This window comes from Oenanthe melanoleuca, chromosome 1A (assembly GCF_029582105.1).
Source record: "Oenanthe melanoleuca isolate GR-GAL-2019-014 chromosome 1A, OMel1.0, whole genome shotgun sequence".
NCBI lineage: Eukaryota > Metazoa > Chordata > Aves > Passeriformes > Muscicapidae > Oenanthe > Oenanthe melanoleuca.
Genome location: NC_079334.1, coordinates 61,151,783 through 61,169,114, shown reverse-complemented (window position 1 = coordinate 61,169,114; position 17,332 = coordinate 61,151,783). Strand labels below are relative to the sequence as shown.

The 17,332-nt window shown below is 37.9% G+C and overlaps 1 protein-coding gene across 1 annotated transcript in view; it reads left to right on the top strand.

Moving 5' to 3' along the window:
• Positions 1–8,012: 8,012 nt before the first annotated feature.
• SEMA3E (semaphorin 3E) overlaps positions 8,013–17,332 on the top strand; it is a 128,278-nt gene continuing 118,958 nt past the window's right edge. The window contains exon 1 of the mRNA XM_056482270.1: positions 8,013–8,587. Within this exon, the coding sequence (XP_056338245.1) occupies positions 8,473–8,587 (115 nt within the window). The 5' untranslated portion in view covers positions 8,013–8,472. The remainder of the gene's footprint in view (positions 8,588–17,332) is intronic.

Here is a 17,332-nt window from a genome sequence, read left to right as displayed (position 1 = left end):
GCCCTTCCTTGGTCTTGGAGGAAGATGGTCACATATAAAAACAAATTATGATTCAGAGAATCCCTGCAGAGACATTAACCAGAGAAATGTGGTTTTCACTGTGCCTTCACCCAGTGTACTATGTCCCTGTAAAAATAGTCTTGTTCTGGTCTAATTAATTGGCTCTCTAAACCTTGCCTTGCCCACTACATACAAAGTGGTTTTGTAAATTCAAAGGAGACATGGTTCTGAGCCACAACATTTATAAGATCATGGCACCCAGGGATGGAAAACAACTAATACATCATCCGGTACACCTCCCCAGCAGGGCAGGGTGGCCTCGTTAAAAATGCCTCAAATAACACAGCTTTGACCACATCCCAGCCAGCCAGTCCACTGCCTCATCCATCCTGCTGCTGTGAAGCTGTCCTTGATTTTCCTGGTAGCTTGTTTCACAGCTCCAGCCTCTGACTTTGAATTCAGCTCTGCTATGGAAAAGGAGCAAACCTCCCTTGCCTGAGGACAGCCTTTCCACACAGACAATTGCTCACCTCCTGTTTATGCTCCTATCTCATTACTGCTCTTTTGAACTAGGAAAATTTGTTTAGATGAAATTTCTGTATCAGCCAACAGAGCCTCAGGATTCAATTTTTGATGTTTTTCTCACATCTTGCAATACTATTGCATTTTCACTACACAACTATAGCACTGGATTTCTGAGTATTTGTTCTAATGACTGAAACCATATGTTTTGCTACTGGAACAATGTAATATGATTATGAAGAGGGCATCTCAGCAGATGAGGGTAATACTTGTACAGCCTTAATAATGATATAAATGAACCTTAACAGGCAGACAACATATTTCCCTGAGATAAATGATTCATTATCTAGTTGTAAAATAGACTGAAACTCCTCCTTCACTTCCTCAAGGTTGTAATTTAAAGGATTTACTTAATTCTGTTTGATACCCTGTCCAGAGACTTCTTGAAAGCTGAAGTTGTTGGCTCTTCAATAAAGAAAATTCATTAAAGCCCTTGGTTTCGGGGTTTTTTTGTTTCCTTTTTTCTCTTTTTCTTTAAGTGAATGTGTTGGTGGTTCAAATAAATATCTGTCTAGACAGATGTCAATAATGAAATCCAATGATGAAGACTTCATGATAATAATAATAATAAAGCAGATTAAAAAAATAATTTGTGGTGTAAAGAACACCCAAGTTCTGACTGTAGAGCCAGATCTTTTTGTTTCAGCTACCACACAGCAAAGTGCAGTCAGTCAGACCAGAAATTCCCTTACACAGAGCGTGGGTGCTGGGAGGGTGTGTGCCTATAGTTAAGTGGTTAGAAACACAGCCATGGATTTTGTGGTTTTCTCCCTTGAAAGTTATCATCTGGCTAATGCTGGGATTTCTGAAGACCTCAAGAGAAATAGATTTTTCAGTTCTCACCACACTGGGGGTTCTTTTCTTGGAGAGGTTTTGTACAGTCTGAAAGGTTTGAGAACTCAAAGCTCCCCATGGCTGCAGTGAGATCAGCCACTGCTGCAAACACTGGGGATTTGTGTGCTCCAGTGCTCAGCACCTGGGTGTTAGCTGCCTGACAGATGTACAGGGATTCAAAGCACGATACATACACCTAGGAACATCTTTAAGCCAAGGGGGGAATTAATGCTTTAACCACTGTGACACAGAAGTGTATCTGCTAAGCTTCTTTGTGCACTGAACTTGAATAAGGACAGCCCACTCCCAAGCACAGTCTCTCTTAGATGCCAAAAGAATTTCTTTAGATTTACTTCCAAGTTTTGGACTCATGTTGCTGTCACAAGAAATCTAATACATTCCTGAAAGCAGATTATGTCCCACTGCTGCAAATGCCAAAGCCTATACCAGCTCTCTGTGTTTGGGATCTGGCATACATAGGAGTAAAAATGCAAACTAAGTGCAGCCCAAAACTTGTGTCCAGAACTGGTGATGTCATCTCCTTGCTCAAATAGGAATGTGGAATCTTTTAGTGGGCAATAAAACTGGCATTGATTTTTAAATATTCTGCATCAAAATGCATTTGTAGCTCTGAAACCTGCAATTCATTTATAGTCAAAATGGTTAATTTTTTAACAAATAGTTTTCATTTCACCTTAAAATGATAATTGCATTAAATGATGGTCATAGGCTTCAGACAGAAATGTGTTGGTTATAATTTTGCACATCTGATTGTGGAAAGATATTGTCTACAACTGTCTCCAACGATGGCCTAATCACTTATTCTTCTGTAGAGAAATTAATAGCTAAGAACTGAGGCCACTAAATGGCACCTTTTAAGCCATAAAATATCATCCTTTCTTAGCTAGTTATTTTTTTGTTGTTTTGCCTCCATTTTAAATAATGAAGAACCAAGAAGAAATCAACCAGAAGCAAAACCATACTGACTAAATAGTCAGTATTCATATTGATAATTTGGGATAGAAAGGGGCATCAATAATTTTTAATAAAATCCCCCATTCTGAGTAAATAGGAAATATCTGATAGATATAATTACTTAATATTAGACTTTTGACCATTACATTTTTATTTCCTGCTCGTGATCAGGATAGGAAATATGTCATGCCATATTTCATGTTCATCTTTGACAAACAGCTAACTGTTTCATTTATTTTTTTTCTTTTGAGAAACTCCAGTAATTATTTAGTAGCAAAAATATCATCAGAACCACATTCCTCCAAAGAAATCAGTAATTTGATTTTCATCCATAACTAACTGTACAGATTGCTGTGACCCATGTACTAATTGTAAGTCAGGCACATGGAGTTGATTTCAGGAATAAGATACATTGATATGCCTGGATTTTTAGTCCAACATATAAAGAAATCTGTTAAGAAGCCTGAATTTTAAGAAAGAAATATTTATTCCTGTTTTTTATAGGTTAGCCAAAACACCCAATCTATGTATCTATGTATCTATGTATCTATGTCCCAAGCAGTATTGACATTCACCTGTAATTACACATAGAAACGATGTTACTGCAAACAATAATGTTCCAAGGACAGCATGTTTCTATATTTATTTACCTTTCAAAACCTTGTCCTCTGGAGCTGAGGAATTGAATATAATTGAGACTCTTTTTCTTCTTCCAGAGCATTAATTTATCATGTATTTTTGTGGCTAGTTTGAAGTACAGGCTCATGTTCAGTCAAACTCTTTTTCTTTATGAATATTGCCTAAATTTGGTCTTGGATCAAAGAGAATGCACTGTGTATAAAAGAAGAGAAATAACACTTCCCTGTCCTGGACACATCTCATACAAACTCTTCTGGTTTCACCCAGGTTTAGGGTCCAATTCCTGATGACAAAAGCAAAGACCTAAAATACTTCTAGTCTGAAAATTCCACAAAGGACCAAGTCTTATTATTATTTACTGTTATTTCCTTGCAACAAGCAAGATCTGGCAGCATTCTTCTGCTATCAGTTAGCATATCCTCCTGGGGCCACTGGTCAGTGGGGTCATTGAAGTGGTGGTTTTGCTCCTTTCTCATAGAGATTCCAGAATATGTTATTGAGTGATTACTCACCTGTAGGATTAGATTTTTTGCTTTCTTGTTGTGTCTTGTCATCACTCTTAACAAATGTGTCCACGGAATTTTTATGGGATGACTGGGAGCTGGGATGCTGCAGTACCTGACTCCCAGTTTGGTGTGACCATTTCTCCCAGTGCAGCTCACATAAGGGAGTCAGTGGCCAGTCTGTAACAGAGACTGGAGCAGACATGAATTCCCACCTCAAAGGGAGAGATAAAGCAGAGGTAACACTTACATGATGTATTATAGATCTATAGATCTCTCCTTCAAATCCCACATCTGTTGTAAGAACTTTTGTATGACAGAATTTGGAAGTTAATGTGTCAATATAAATTGCAATACCCAGCGGACAAACAGTGACATAAAAAAGATTTACAGATGAAGCACTGCAAAATAAGTTGTTATTTAAGTGCCTTTTAAATCTTTTTGCTGTAAATAATTGAAATGATCATTACCTGTGTGCTCCATCTACTGCAGGTTCTGTACTAATGCAAATACAGGTTCCATTAACTTTGGTGAAGGCCACACAGCTCCTTTTGGGATTGCTCACCTTCTTTAGATCTGCAATCATAGTCAGGCAGAGACAGAAAGAGAGAATTTCTGCTTTGGTTCAGTATATTGTCATCAGAAGAAGGAAGCAGTTTTGTAAATTTTAAACCTGGTTTCTAGTTATGGTTATGGCGAATCTTGGACCACCCCAGCTTTAGATTTTCTAAACATTTCATTTTGCTTTATGGTTATAATGTTTAGAATTTGTTAGTAGTACTAGTAGCTGCAGATCTACTTATTTATGTCGTGCTCCTGTGTCTACATTTCACTATCAGTAAACCAGTTTGCACAGTATGTCAGAAGTACTTTGTGTTAGAGTTCTTAGATTTACAGGCTCAAAAATTTCATTACAATTGCTCTGGATTTACAGCAGTTGTAGCAAATCAAACTATGGTTCACAGATTTCACATAGCAACTCACAATTAATTTTTAGTTCTCGTAATGGACTTCTTTACTGTCATGAAGACTGCATGTGAACACAGAAACCTTTCCCCTCCTTTAAAAAAACTTATCATCTTCCTCTTTAAGATAGTGTAATTACAGGGATTCTACCCTGTCAATCAAATATAGAGTTTCCATTTGAATTTTCAAATACTCTTTACTTACAGGCATGTTTTCATGCATTTTTTCCCCTTATCTGTCAGCATTTACTTAAGTGGCAATTATACTACTGAAACAAACTCAGGTTTGACACAGATCTGTAGTATTTTACTTATTAAACAGAAAATAAGGAGTAAACCCACCTTGTTTACTCTTCAGAGACCCTTGTACTGTACTACATGAGGGCTCTACAGCCCTGGGGCTTTGTGTTTGTACTGATCTAAGACTGAATCCTAATATTTGAACATCTGTGTTGCCATCCTTCTACCTACTCTTTAAAACTGAATAGAAAAAAGTCTAACCCCTTGGGGCAAGACTGTGTACCTATTAAATTGAAAAGATGCTGAGGTATAGAGCTTGACTGCCTTGCCTGAGGCCACACATTTCTCTTGGGTTGAATTGTGTGTACCTTTCCATCACTTGCTTTGCTACAAAACTTGTTGTGTAAGGGTGTAGAGGCTTGCAATCCTCACACAGCAATTTGCTAATTACAAAGAGAGGATTTACCTAGTGAGAACACAAACTTAGGGGAAAAAAATCTATCTCCTGCATGTACTGATATGTGAATTTTCCTTTTCTATTGTTAGGTTACTTTCCAGTGCAGGCATCTTTCTCCATGCCCAGCAGCCATTCCCAGATTTCTTGCTGACAGCCAAAGCCTGAGCACTGAGCAGCATCTCCAGCTTCTGCCTCTGTGCCTTTGCCCCAGCCCTTCCCTCTGCAGGCAGGGAGGGAGCCTGAGGCACCCACACAGCCCACCCTGCTTGAGAATCAGATTTCAGACAAAAAAGCTTTGTCCTTGGGCACAAATATGGAAATCAGCTTGTTTGGGTATTTCTGACTCCTCTGTAGCTCCAGCCCTGGGTCACGTTGTGCTTGTGAGAGCCAAGGAGTTGTGTAATGGCTGGGATATGTGGGGTAGGAAATGTGAGTGCATGTGAGCTCAGCTTGGTGGGGAATTGCCCTAATTTGTATGTGGGTATTTGTTAGAATAGACCTGCTGCACCCTGCTCCTTATCTAATTACAAAACAAGGCCCATGGCTTCCAGCAGCTCCCATTCCCCAGCTGGAAAATGAGAACAGAACTTGAATGTTGGGGAAATTGTTTTGATTTTGCCATGCTAACTTTTTTGGTACCATCTCAGGATAACAAAGTGTACCTATTCAGTCTGTTGAGCATCTCAGATGCCAGCTGAAGCCCAGGAAAATTAATAAAAAACACTAAATAGCAGCAGGAGTTCTAGAGTGAGGTGAGATTTGAGATTTTGCACTAATACTTTACTCACTGAATATGGTTTTAGCTTTCATAGTGTGAGTTTACATTTGGATTTTTGTATCCTTTTTGATACTATATATCATAAATAAGAAGAAGTATTAAATTTTCCACAATGACATCATTCAAAGGAAAAATTCCATTCGGACTGCCTTGGAATTAGAAATGTTTATATTTTGTAGGCATATGATGACAGAGAATGAGTCTTTGAGAAATTTCTTAATTGTATGTTAGTGGGGCAGTTGTGGTTTTCTTTTTTTAGGAAAAATGCAAATATTTCAATAAGAACTCACATATCACAATCAAAGGGGTCTTCACTAACCTTAACAGGCACCAGATCATGCTGGTTTACAGCAGATCTTAATGGCCAAAGGCAGAACACCTGTATGTCTCAGTAATACAGAAAGGTGTCAGTAATAAAATCCCATCAGGTGGATGCAAACTCATCTCTGCTGAGGTCTGTGCTTGGAGGCAGAGCCTGCATTACCTTCTCCACTGACAATATCTCAAGTACTCATGCTGAGCTACTGCCAGACAGCTGGCACATCAGCATAAAATCCTCTGCAACCTGCAATTGTGTGCAAGAATTGGAGCAAATAGCTGTGTGATTTAGCTTGTGCTCCTGTGGTTCAGCTGCTGCTGGCACAGCTTGCAGCTGATTCAAAGCAAGCCCAGGTATGTGGATGTGACCTGCTCTTGGAGAACTAACAGGTAGACATGACCTGCTCCCTGCTCCTGATCATACAGCAGCCTCCAGGAGTCCTTGGGCACTCTGATGATTTACTTCTGTCCTTTCACCAAAGCTGTGGTGTTCTTTTTCTGGCTTAGTAGTTCATATATTTTATTCTTCTTGAACAGATCAGTCCTCTCCCATCCATGTATCCTGCTGTTACATTTATTAGCATTTCATTATATTATTGTTCTGTGTACTTTTCAATTTGCTGGCATACAGACATGTCTTATTAAATCTTTCTCTCCAGATATTATTATCCCTGGTTGCCTACCAATTTTTTTTTAGTGCATTATTGTCAAATGCATATATTAGTTTTCATTTTCCTTTCTTTGTGATTCTTTTTTCTGTAAAAAACAATGAGAAGTATAAAGACTTAACATGACTTTAATGCTTCATCCTATTTAATAAGTGCAATTGTTAATGTCTAAAATGCACCTTGCATAATCCTGAATGATTATATGCATGAGATCTTAATTAGAGAGAACTTCATTTCTTAATTAATGTATTCCAGACATCTGTAGTTTTCATGTATAAAAACCTAGTTCTTGCCATGGGTATATTTTTAAGTCACACATGCAAAAAAAGAAAGGAAGTTTTCTGGTACTTGTTAGCAGTTTAAGGGGTAGGTGCTTGGCACTTTTAAATCTGATGCTGTTAACTGTCACAGTGCTTTCACCAGGCTTTTGATACTGCCCCAATCCTACAGGCATCTAGTCAGATAACTAATTTTTAATATATAGATGATCTAAGGTTCCAGATTCAGAGACATTTAAAATGTAAAGGGGAGAAGCTACACTGCAAAAGCTGTAAGTGGGAAAAATGCAAAAAGCAGATCCTTTTTTCTTTAAAGTGACAAAGTGTATACAACTAGAATCTTTTTACCCCCATCCACTTAGGAGCATGCTGTTTAACGATACTAAGCAATAATGTACTTAAATGGTTAATGCAAGGGTTGATCCTCCTCTAAAACTGAGCTGGGAACCGAAGCTGAAATGACTTTTTGGAAGGGAGGGGCAGGAGGAATTCTGACCCTTTTCCTGGCGCTTTCCAACGCGAAACCACAAAGCAATTGAGGACTCGGTGCCCGGCACGTGGGTTAAAACCCTCCCTGGAAGCAGCCGGGGCTGTAATCGCCGGAACCTCCCTGAACTTTCCCGGTGGATACAGCAGCCTGACAGCCCGGCTTCCCGCTGGGTGGATCCGCAACTCCAGGAGGGAATGGCACTTCTTGTTTTTAATTAGCGGAGGTGAAAGGTGAATTAAAACTAGCTGTTTGGCAAGTCAGAGCAAGGGGCTCAGTTCTGAGGAGCACCAAGGAGGAGGGTGCTTTCTCCTTTTTTCCGTGTGGTTTTTTTTTTTTTTTTTTTTTTTTTCTTCCCTCCCTCCTTCTCTGAATGAATTGCCTTGCAGGAGGGACTGAAAATACAGCTTCTTCCTGAATCCACTGGCAGAGTTACTAAAGACAGCTCAAGACACAACACTGCAGAGTAACGCCTTGGAATGTCCTTGCACTTTATAAACAATTGTCCTAGGGAGGGAATATTTTTACATGACATTTGCACAGCTTGACAAATGGCTAGCTGAGGCTGTGTGCTGCTCTGATGAACGCTGAATTTCCCACAGAGACACCCCACAAACTGACCAAAGAGAGAGAATTAACTGCACTGGCGAACTAGAAGTGGAAGTTGGAGCCTTAAAAACGCCCCACCAAAACAACAAACAAACAGCAGCAGCTCAGTGAAGACAACAAGAAATTTCTCTTGGGCAGGATGGCATCTGCTCAGGACCTTGTAATCCTGGCACTGTGTGGCTTGTTACTAGAGTTACCGGCTGGATGTCACGCAGCAGATACGAGGCAGCCAAGGTTACGTCTGTCACATAAAGGTAGGTCAGTGTGTCAGGTTTTTAAAGACTTTAAACTCTGCAAGTTCACTGACTTCACTGAATGGATTGCATCAGGATTAAATTGTGGTCCTTTGATAGAGTAGAATGTTCCTGTTCAGAAATCTTGTGGATTGTTTCCTTGTACTAAACTGCATCCTAGGTTAAGTTTACTGAATTTTGGAAGGTGTAAGGTACTTGTAGTGATAGTTTTAGACCACTGAAATATTCTTCTACCTGAAAGAGTGTTAGATTTGCATGTCATTCTGTCTTACACTCCATTCTGTAAGAAAGCTGTCAGATCTCTTAATAAGAGGGAAAGAAATGGAGAAGATAACCTGAAACTATTGCTGGATAAATGTACATCATGTACAATTGAGCAGTTAAATGTCTGTTTCACTTTTAGAATTCTATCTGTCTACAAATGTAGCTAAGGCAAAAGGACTGAATTCCTGTGCAACCATATGATTCATTTTCTAAACTAACAAGTGTCATCACACTATAACTAAAATGAGTACCTGCCAATGTAAGTCTGTTTGCTGTTTAACTGAGTTACCCAAAGGAAAATTTTATTTTTTCTGACATATTTATGCAGAATACTTGTAACTTTTATTTTTGCTTAAAATTATTTAAGTGCCAGTTACCTGAAGGCTGAACCATTCTTCCTTAGCTCCTTCAGTATCCCTGTTCTGTCCTGGATTGCATGTGATTTAAACTCTTCCCTATGATTTTATATATATATATATATATATAAATACCTGTGCACAGCCATGGCATTTCAGTTCTCTGGACGTACATTTATATATTATATACATAGACAGGTATGATAGACGATCATTGTAATAGGAGAAAAAAATGTAATTGTGCAAGATAAACTGATGATTGGCCAATCAATAATGTTTGGGTATTGCCTCTTAGGCACAGATGAAAAGAAAATGATTTTTTGCTGACATAGTTGGGAATGAGCAAATTCCAATTTACTCAACATTTCAATGGCTATACAAGTGATAACTAAACTGCATCAATGTGGAGTACATTAGAATACTTATTTTGAGAATGGTTAAGATTTAAGAATTAGCAGCATCTAGAGCTCCATGTGTGTACAGCTTTACTCTAAACAAGGTTTAATTGTGTTATATATAGCATGCTAAATTACCAATTATAAGGAAGAAGCTGAATAGGGTAATTGGTCTGAAAGTCTTGTAGGAAGCTATAAGAAATGGGGTTTGCTTTTATAGGGCAGTGAAATGTTTTAGAGAAAAGTATTTTTCATGAAAAGCTATCTTGTAAGTAAACAATTCCTTGCTCTGAAAAAAATAAATTATATTACCTTTTTTGACATACAAATAACTTTTCTTTTAACCTATGGTTTCAGAGTAAGTAGGAATGAGTGCCAAATGCTAATTGTATAATCTTTTCTCTTAATGTTGAAAATTTGCATTTGAATATTGATTTATTTCTAGATCTAACTGCTAGGGCTATAATTATTATTGATATTTGTTTGCTTCTGGTGGGGTGAGGGAGAGGAGACAAGCACAGTAAATGAGACAAATAGACCTGGTGTTATGTTGGTTCAGGACTTTGGCTTAGCTGACAATTGACAGGAGTGGCAAGCTCCCCACTATGATGCTGTGATTACTAACTACTTCTCTGCTCACTTATAGTGGTATTTGCTTTCTGATGGTTGGAACTAGTGTACATTTCACTACATACTACTTCTCTTTTCAGCAGTGAGCCAACAATTTGGCCATAACACATCGTAACTCTGATATCTTCAAAGAGATCTTAAGTCCTCAGTTTCTCACAGAGGGCCACCTTACCTGATGGCAATTTCCTCAGATCCAGAAAGATCTGTCCTCGTAAATCCCCTACCGTGGTCACACGCATCACCATCTTGTATTTCACCTTGTACAACATACCCTATCACATTTTTCACACTTAGGAAATGTGACTGATTTTAGGAGCAGTGTTGCAGTCAGGGAGTGCCTGAGCACACATCCCCAGCCAAGGGTTGGGAATGGCATACCTGCCTGCCACCCTGGGAACAGCTACTGCAGCCCTCCCAGCCAGAAGAATGTAGCGACCAAGCAGGAAGACAATGAGCAAATGTCGCTGCTGTCCTCACTAATTAAACAGGAACAGCAGGAGGGACCCTCATCTTAATTGCATTTGTTCCAGAGAAAGGCTGCTGTGGGTACCAGGGAGATGTGGGGTGGTCATGCCCCCTCTGTGTGAAGGTGCTTCAGCCTGTCCTGAGTTGCTGTTGTGGTGCAGAGGATGAAGCCCATATGTGTAAATTTTCAGTGTGGAGTAGCTGCATCCTCAGATAAAAATTTCACTGCAAAGATCCTGAAACATGGCCTGCTAACTGCCTGCCTTGGGAACTGCAGATGTTGGTGGCTAATTGGGGTTCAGGCTCTTGCAAGACAGGCTAGTGCTGGCTGGAAAGTTAAAAGCTTTGTGATGAATGTGAGTTATGGACTTCAGATTTTTTGTTATGGAAGGATATTGAAAACCAGTCCATGTTTTAAAGACTTGTTTCCTTAGAGTCAAAGAATTGCACAAGTTAGAAAGAGATTCTACTTTATTTTTTTTTTTTATAAATTCACAAATTATCTCTTTAAATCACTTTTAAAGGGGTGTTCAACGAAAGTGAGTAAGTGGTCTGACAGTGAATGGGAGCCTTTTGCTCTCATAGCAACCCAGACCTTCACCTGCAGTGCACACATGTCTCCAAACCCACAGCAACAAGATCAGGTCCTAACCCTTGCAGAGGGGTCACCTGATGGATGGGAATACCACAATCCCCCTGCCAATTAAGGGATGTATTGTGCAACCCCTGTTTGACTCCATGGCCATTTGCTCTGCTTCAGTGGGAGTTAATGAAAGTCCTGCATTCATGAACTACTGTTAAACCTGTCAAGTCAATGCAAACTGTAATGGAGATTTTTGCTAAGGTAGATGATGGTCTTTAGTCACAGTAAACTCAAATATGAATATTGCCATTTCTTTATCAGATGAGAATTGATCCCATAACCACCTGGTTCAAACTTCATTTTCAGTAAGTTCAGATAAATGTATATTTTTTCCTCAAACCATCATTTTGTAGAAAACTTACACTGCAATTAGTGCAATTGTGGTGTTAGTGTTATGATTTCACAAATGGTCAGTGTTTGAAGATGATCAACCAAGATATGTGTACTCCTATAGCTTCATGTTGATTTTTAGAGATAAAAAATGTGCTATAGCTTGTTAATATTACAGAGAAATAGATTTCTGGACTATTAAGTTATAGGTTGACAACTTCATTTAAATTCATTAGCTCATTTTACATACAGTACAGACTCTGGCTAATGAGGTGTTAATGGAAGCCAAGCTTCAGCCCCTGTTCTTTATGGGCTGCTGGTTAAATTCTTTCCCAGTATCCCACAGTTTGAGTTCTCGCAATGGGAAATATATAATTAAGGTGAAATCAGCATACACTGTGTGTTAAAAAGAAACTATTTACATTACAGATTGAAATGGATTGGGTTTCCAGAGGACAGGAGGAATATATTTTTATAAGCCTAACAGAGCTACACTGGAAGCATGTGAGCCTGAAAGGCCCATGAAGGATGTAATTGTATAATTCAAGCATTATACATGGTTTTCTTTGTATTTCTAATCGGTTTGGGATTTTTGTTCTTTTCCTAGTTCATAAATATGGTAAAGAACAAAGGTAATAGAGTATGAAAATGAGATTTAGAGCATTTAGAGTGGTCTGTACAATTCTGTTGCTGCAGTGGGGTCTGGTGCAGCTATGTGCAGCAATGTGCACATCTTGAGGGATCTGTTTCTGTTTTATCCACTACATTCTCTTGAGTGACTTGAGGGATTTTGGCATTACCTGACCTCAGATTGTGTCTCTATGCACTGGACACTGTTATTGTCTGAAAAAAGTGTGGTTAAGAAGTTTTTGTGCCTGCCTCACCCATTGAAATATGTCTTTTTTACCTGTTATTGAAATTGCTTGCAACTTTCTACAGTAGAGGCAAGCTTCAGCAGTCAGAAGGGGCTGACTGAACTTTGAAGGAAATCCTCTGGGTTAAAAAATGTATTATTCAAGCACAAATATTTCAAATAGTAACATACTGCTAAAGAAGGGAGAGATGAAATGTTGCAGACAAAACCTCATATTCTTCGTGTTCATAGTAAGATTTTAATATGTAAAATATGCAGTATATTTAATGTAAAAGAATTTAGGGTTCTTAGATGACTAATCATCTTGGAGGTCTGTTACAGCAGAAAAAATGTTTAATTGCCATTTGCAGGATCCACAGTTTCAGCACACCTACTTAACTTATCTGATACTTGCAATTTAGAATTTATTGTGATTAAAACTGAGTTTCACCATACTTATCCATGATACCTTACTCTGCTCTCTAGCTAGAGGGCAGTAAAATTTACTCAGGGGCTAACAAATATATTGAGTAATAAAAATGTAGGGAATATTTTGACCACCATTTTCAAATTCTAAAGTAGACAAATATCTTTTATTAAAGTCCAGTATTTTCAATTAGTAATCACCTGGCCACATAAATCATGGGTAATTAATGACTAGCCACACAACTGAATCATGACTGATTCAATTTCATGCATGAAAATGTTTTCTACGTTTTTTAAACAGCTTTCACTGGTTTTGAATGACTACCGAAGCAAATTCCAATTCAATAAAGATGTTAATTCATGCTAGATATAAATCACCTTGACTTTGTACCAAGATAAGGAATTGGCTTGTGGTCTTTGCTTTTATATAGTCCAGAGAAGTCTATGTACAAAAAAATAAGAGGATATAATATATGTACATACACACACACATATATAAATATGTATATATATGTATCTGTAAAATGTGTGTGTATATAACAGATTGAAGTTGGTTTTTTTTTTTTTTATTTTTTTTTATTTCTTACATTGAAATAAAGAGCAGTAAAATTCCAAGGATTTAGAAACTAATGGCCTTTATTATGGCTCCATGTCTGAATGTACTTGGGTATAAGGACTGATAACCAGAATTATGAGTGTTTGGAAAAAACACATGACTAGTTATGTTTTATAATTCTCTAGGCCACATAGAACTCAATGTCAGCTTAGAAATATCTTAGGCAAAGATGCACAAGCATCTCTAGGCCACTTATGAGGCAGAGAGGAGAGCTTTTGCACCTCCCACTGGATAACAACTGCTTGTCTACCAACATCTAGGACAAGATTTAGGTCCATTATCTACCCATATCACAAAGGGTGGCTGCTAGGAAGTTCAGGAGTTCTCACAAGTAATCCTAGAGTGACATGCTCACTGAGACAGGAATTTTTTGGCAGAGGATTCATGCTAGTTCCTTTCATAAGTGCACTTTGTTGACAGAGGCTGCTGTAAGTGTGGCTGTGGCAGAGCTGAAGCGATAAGCGCCACCGCCGGGGATGCACGGAGCAGAATGTTTGCAGCCTAACATCAATCACTTTCTGTTCCTGCCTTAAAGAGCTCTGCACTAGCTGAAGGTGCAAGGCCAGAATATCCTGCATGCTGCTGCTTCTCTGCAGCTAACTCCCTGCTTTCAAAGTGATAACACCATCTGCTATTTTAAACTCTTCATCAGATATTGTACTCATCATTATTCCACTGAAACCAGGCGTTACATTTTACTTAAATGAAAACAGGATTAATGCTGTTTACATGATTTACTGGATGGTGTGCAAGGGTGAGCATCTGTGTCAGGCCTTTTGAGAAACTTCTGATCAATAAATGTACTAAAAGTGTGCAATGGAAATATTGTGTATTATTAAAACTGCTACCCTGGTTTCTTCATGTAGCTAGGAAAATATGATGAAGTTATAGCATGCAGACAGTGTTAATTACAAAAATCATAATTTCTCAAGAAATTTGTAGCCTATAGGGATAAAGATAGGAATCTGTGTTTTACAGGGGAAAAAAGCCCTCTTGAGTATACTATTTAAAATATTTTGTCTTAGTTAATGTTTGGCATTTATTTAAATCAGTTAGGGATTCAGAATAAAACATGAAAGATCATGTTGAAAAAGAATGAAAATATTACATTATAAAAATATTTATAGTATACTTTAGCTGTAATTTCAAACTCCTGTTAAGAAAGGACTCACATATTGTTTCTTCAAAATTATTTAAGAAGTTTTAAAAATAAATTCCATATTTAAATTGGTGAAAAATTTAAATTGTCATCATCAAGATTCAGTTTGAGGAACTGAATCTACTGAGCATGTTGTATACATTAAAACAAAGGAAACCATCATGATTCCCTCTGAGCACTGTTTTAAAGCCAATATGTTTATCTCACCTGGACATATTCCATTTTTTCCTTGATCTTGGTTCTTCTGATCACCCTCAAGGCTACAAATTCTTATTTTGGGAGAGAGAGATTTCTCCTTGTTAACAACTTCAATTGAAAGCTGACTTCAGTGTGCTTTTCCTCATTTTCATAGTTTAAGGTATAAATTGACATGCTTTCATTCATGCTGCATCCCTTTGGCAAGCTGTTTTATAGCAGCCTAAACATTTTTTTTCCCCTTTCAAAACAATGTAAAGCAGGAATGTACCATTATGTAATTTTTTTTTTCTTACCCTGTGATGATTTTCCTACCTATAAAAATCATCCAAGCAAAAGTATTTTAAGATAAATTTTGTTTGGTGTTTTTTAAAAAAAATCTTTTAAAATACAATATTACAAACACAAGGAGTGGTTTCTCTGGTTTCTCTCAGGGTTTCTTTGTGGTATTTTGATGCTAGACCTCTTCAAAGGATTTGTAAATTGCAGCACATTACAATCAAGCATCCAAATGCCCTGTTTAGCTGCACTGCTCTTGGTGAATATATAAGGTTAGTGACAAATCTTTGTTCCTCTTCTAGTCTAGTCATTTTACCTGAAACTTAGAGAACCTCCAGAATGTAATGGCATGTCAAAAGTTCCTTTTACAGTTCCTGTGCAAGTATGTACAGGAGGTCTGCAACCACAAAATTGTCAAAGGGATTCCTGCCAAACATCTTGGCCCTGGCATGACACCCAGCCTGTGTGTGCAGCCAATAGCTGCAAAACTTGAATCGCCCGTGTAGCTGCAAAATAATTTTTGGTTAAATAAAAGTTGAATCTCATCTTTAAATTACTTTTTATTAGTCTCAGGTGAAAGCAGAGGACTGGCAGTTGTTTATGTCATGTCTTTCTGCCCTGTCTCACTAGAGTATTGGTGTACTTTATTGCCTGTTCTGTCAATCAGAATCTGCTCAACTCTTATTAAAAGTTAACAAGAGTCTTCCAGTTCCATGTAATGATCTCAGATTTGTTCCTGAAAGCAGTGTTGTGTTTCAGACTGAAAATTCATTTGCCCTGTGGAAGTGCCAACCTTTTCCCTTATAAGCTCTACAAGAACAGAATCAATTCTGTGTACCAGGAAGCAGCAACACTCCATCCTCTTGTCTTTGCTTTTCCATGGAGAAACACAGTGCCATAGCACTTTCTGAAACTCACCTGCCTGCTACTGATGGGTTCCTGGTACTTAGACCTCCAGTATCAAGGCATGGATTAAAAGCTGGTTTTGTAAACTTTTGAAAATTCCAAAGTCATTGCAAAAGAAACCTTCTAATGCTCAAATGGCAAAGGCCACTTTGACAGAGACATGTAACATTCAAAAATTATATTATCATTCATGGTTGAATTTTCATATCAGAAATTCCTAATTGTGAAGGAAACTTTCCAGCTGAGGAAGATCATATGAGAAACATGAGACTTGCCTGCTTTGTGGAATCTATCAGTTCAAAGGATCTTTATGAATATTTAATGTCAAAATAGAGAAAAAAATAAAGGCTAAAAATTTCATTAATGAAAACTTAAAATAACCCCCGAACTCGACCAAAAAATGTCTAGTAGCTAAAAATGGGAGAAAGGAGAAGCTGTCAGTGATAGTTTTGTCTGTCTCTTTGGCCTGAGCAAAAGATGTTCATTATTTATAAGAATTTGATGACAGGCAATATACAGTACTCTTCAGACTGTGATTTGGCAGGAACAGATATGAAAAAAGTTGTTTATGATCCTTGTGAAATCATGTTGCTAGCATTTTTATTTCATCAGTAATGAAGAATTTCAGGTTTTAGGAGATTTGCTTGTTCAGCATTTGCAGTTTACCTTCTCTTTCTACATTTTTTTAAAACTCCCCAAAACCCCCAAAATTAAATTTACATACAAATATATATTCTCAACCCATGTTAGTCCCCTCTAACATGATGATGGGTCTTCTCCCCCCTCCCCCCAAAAAATAATTCACTAAGCCAAGGAACCGGTTCTTGGAAGATAGGCATTCAGTGAAAGAAGATTTAACTCCTCTTCACATCCTTAATGTATCTGTTCTCTACTTCTTCTGTGTTTATTTTCATCTAAAGGATTCCTGACTTCATACTGTGAAGCAATTGAAGCTTCGGTGGGGAGTCAAACAATGGGTTTTTTACTGTTGCTAAGTTTGCTTTATAAGCTTTTTCTTACAACACATTTGTTTAATAGGCCCAGTAAAGTGTTGAATGCAGCTGTAAATATATCTTTTATTTGCTGATGTGCAATAAACACATCACAAGGATGTCGGTCTTTTCTTATTCTGATCTTCCTGACACTGGTGAAAGGAAATTGTACAGAATGAATGAAAAGTGCCTTAAACTGATTGCAGAAAACAACAGTCCCCACATACCTAAGGGTT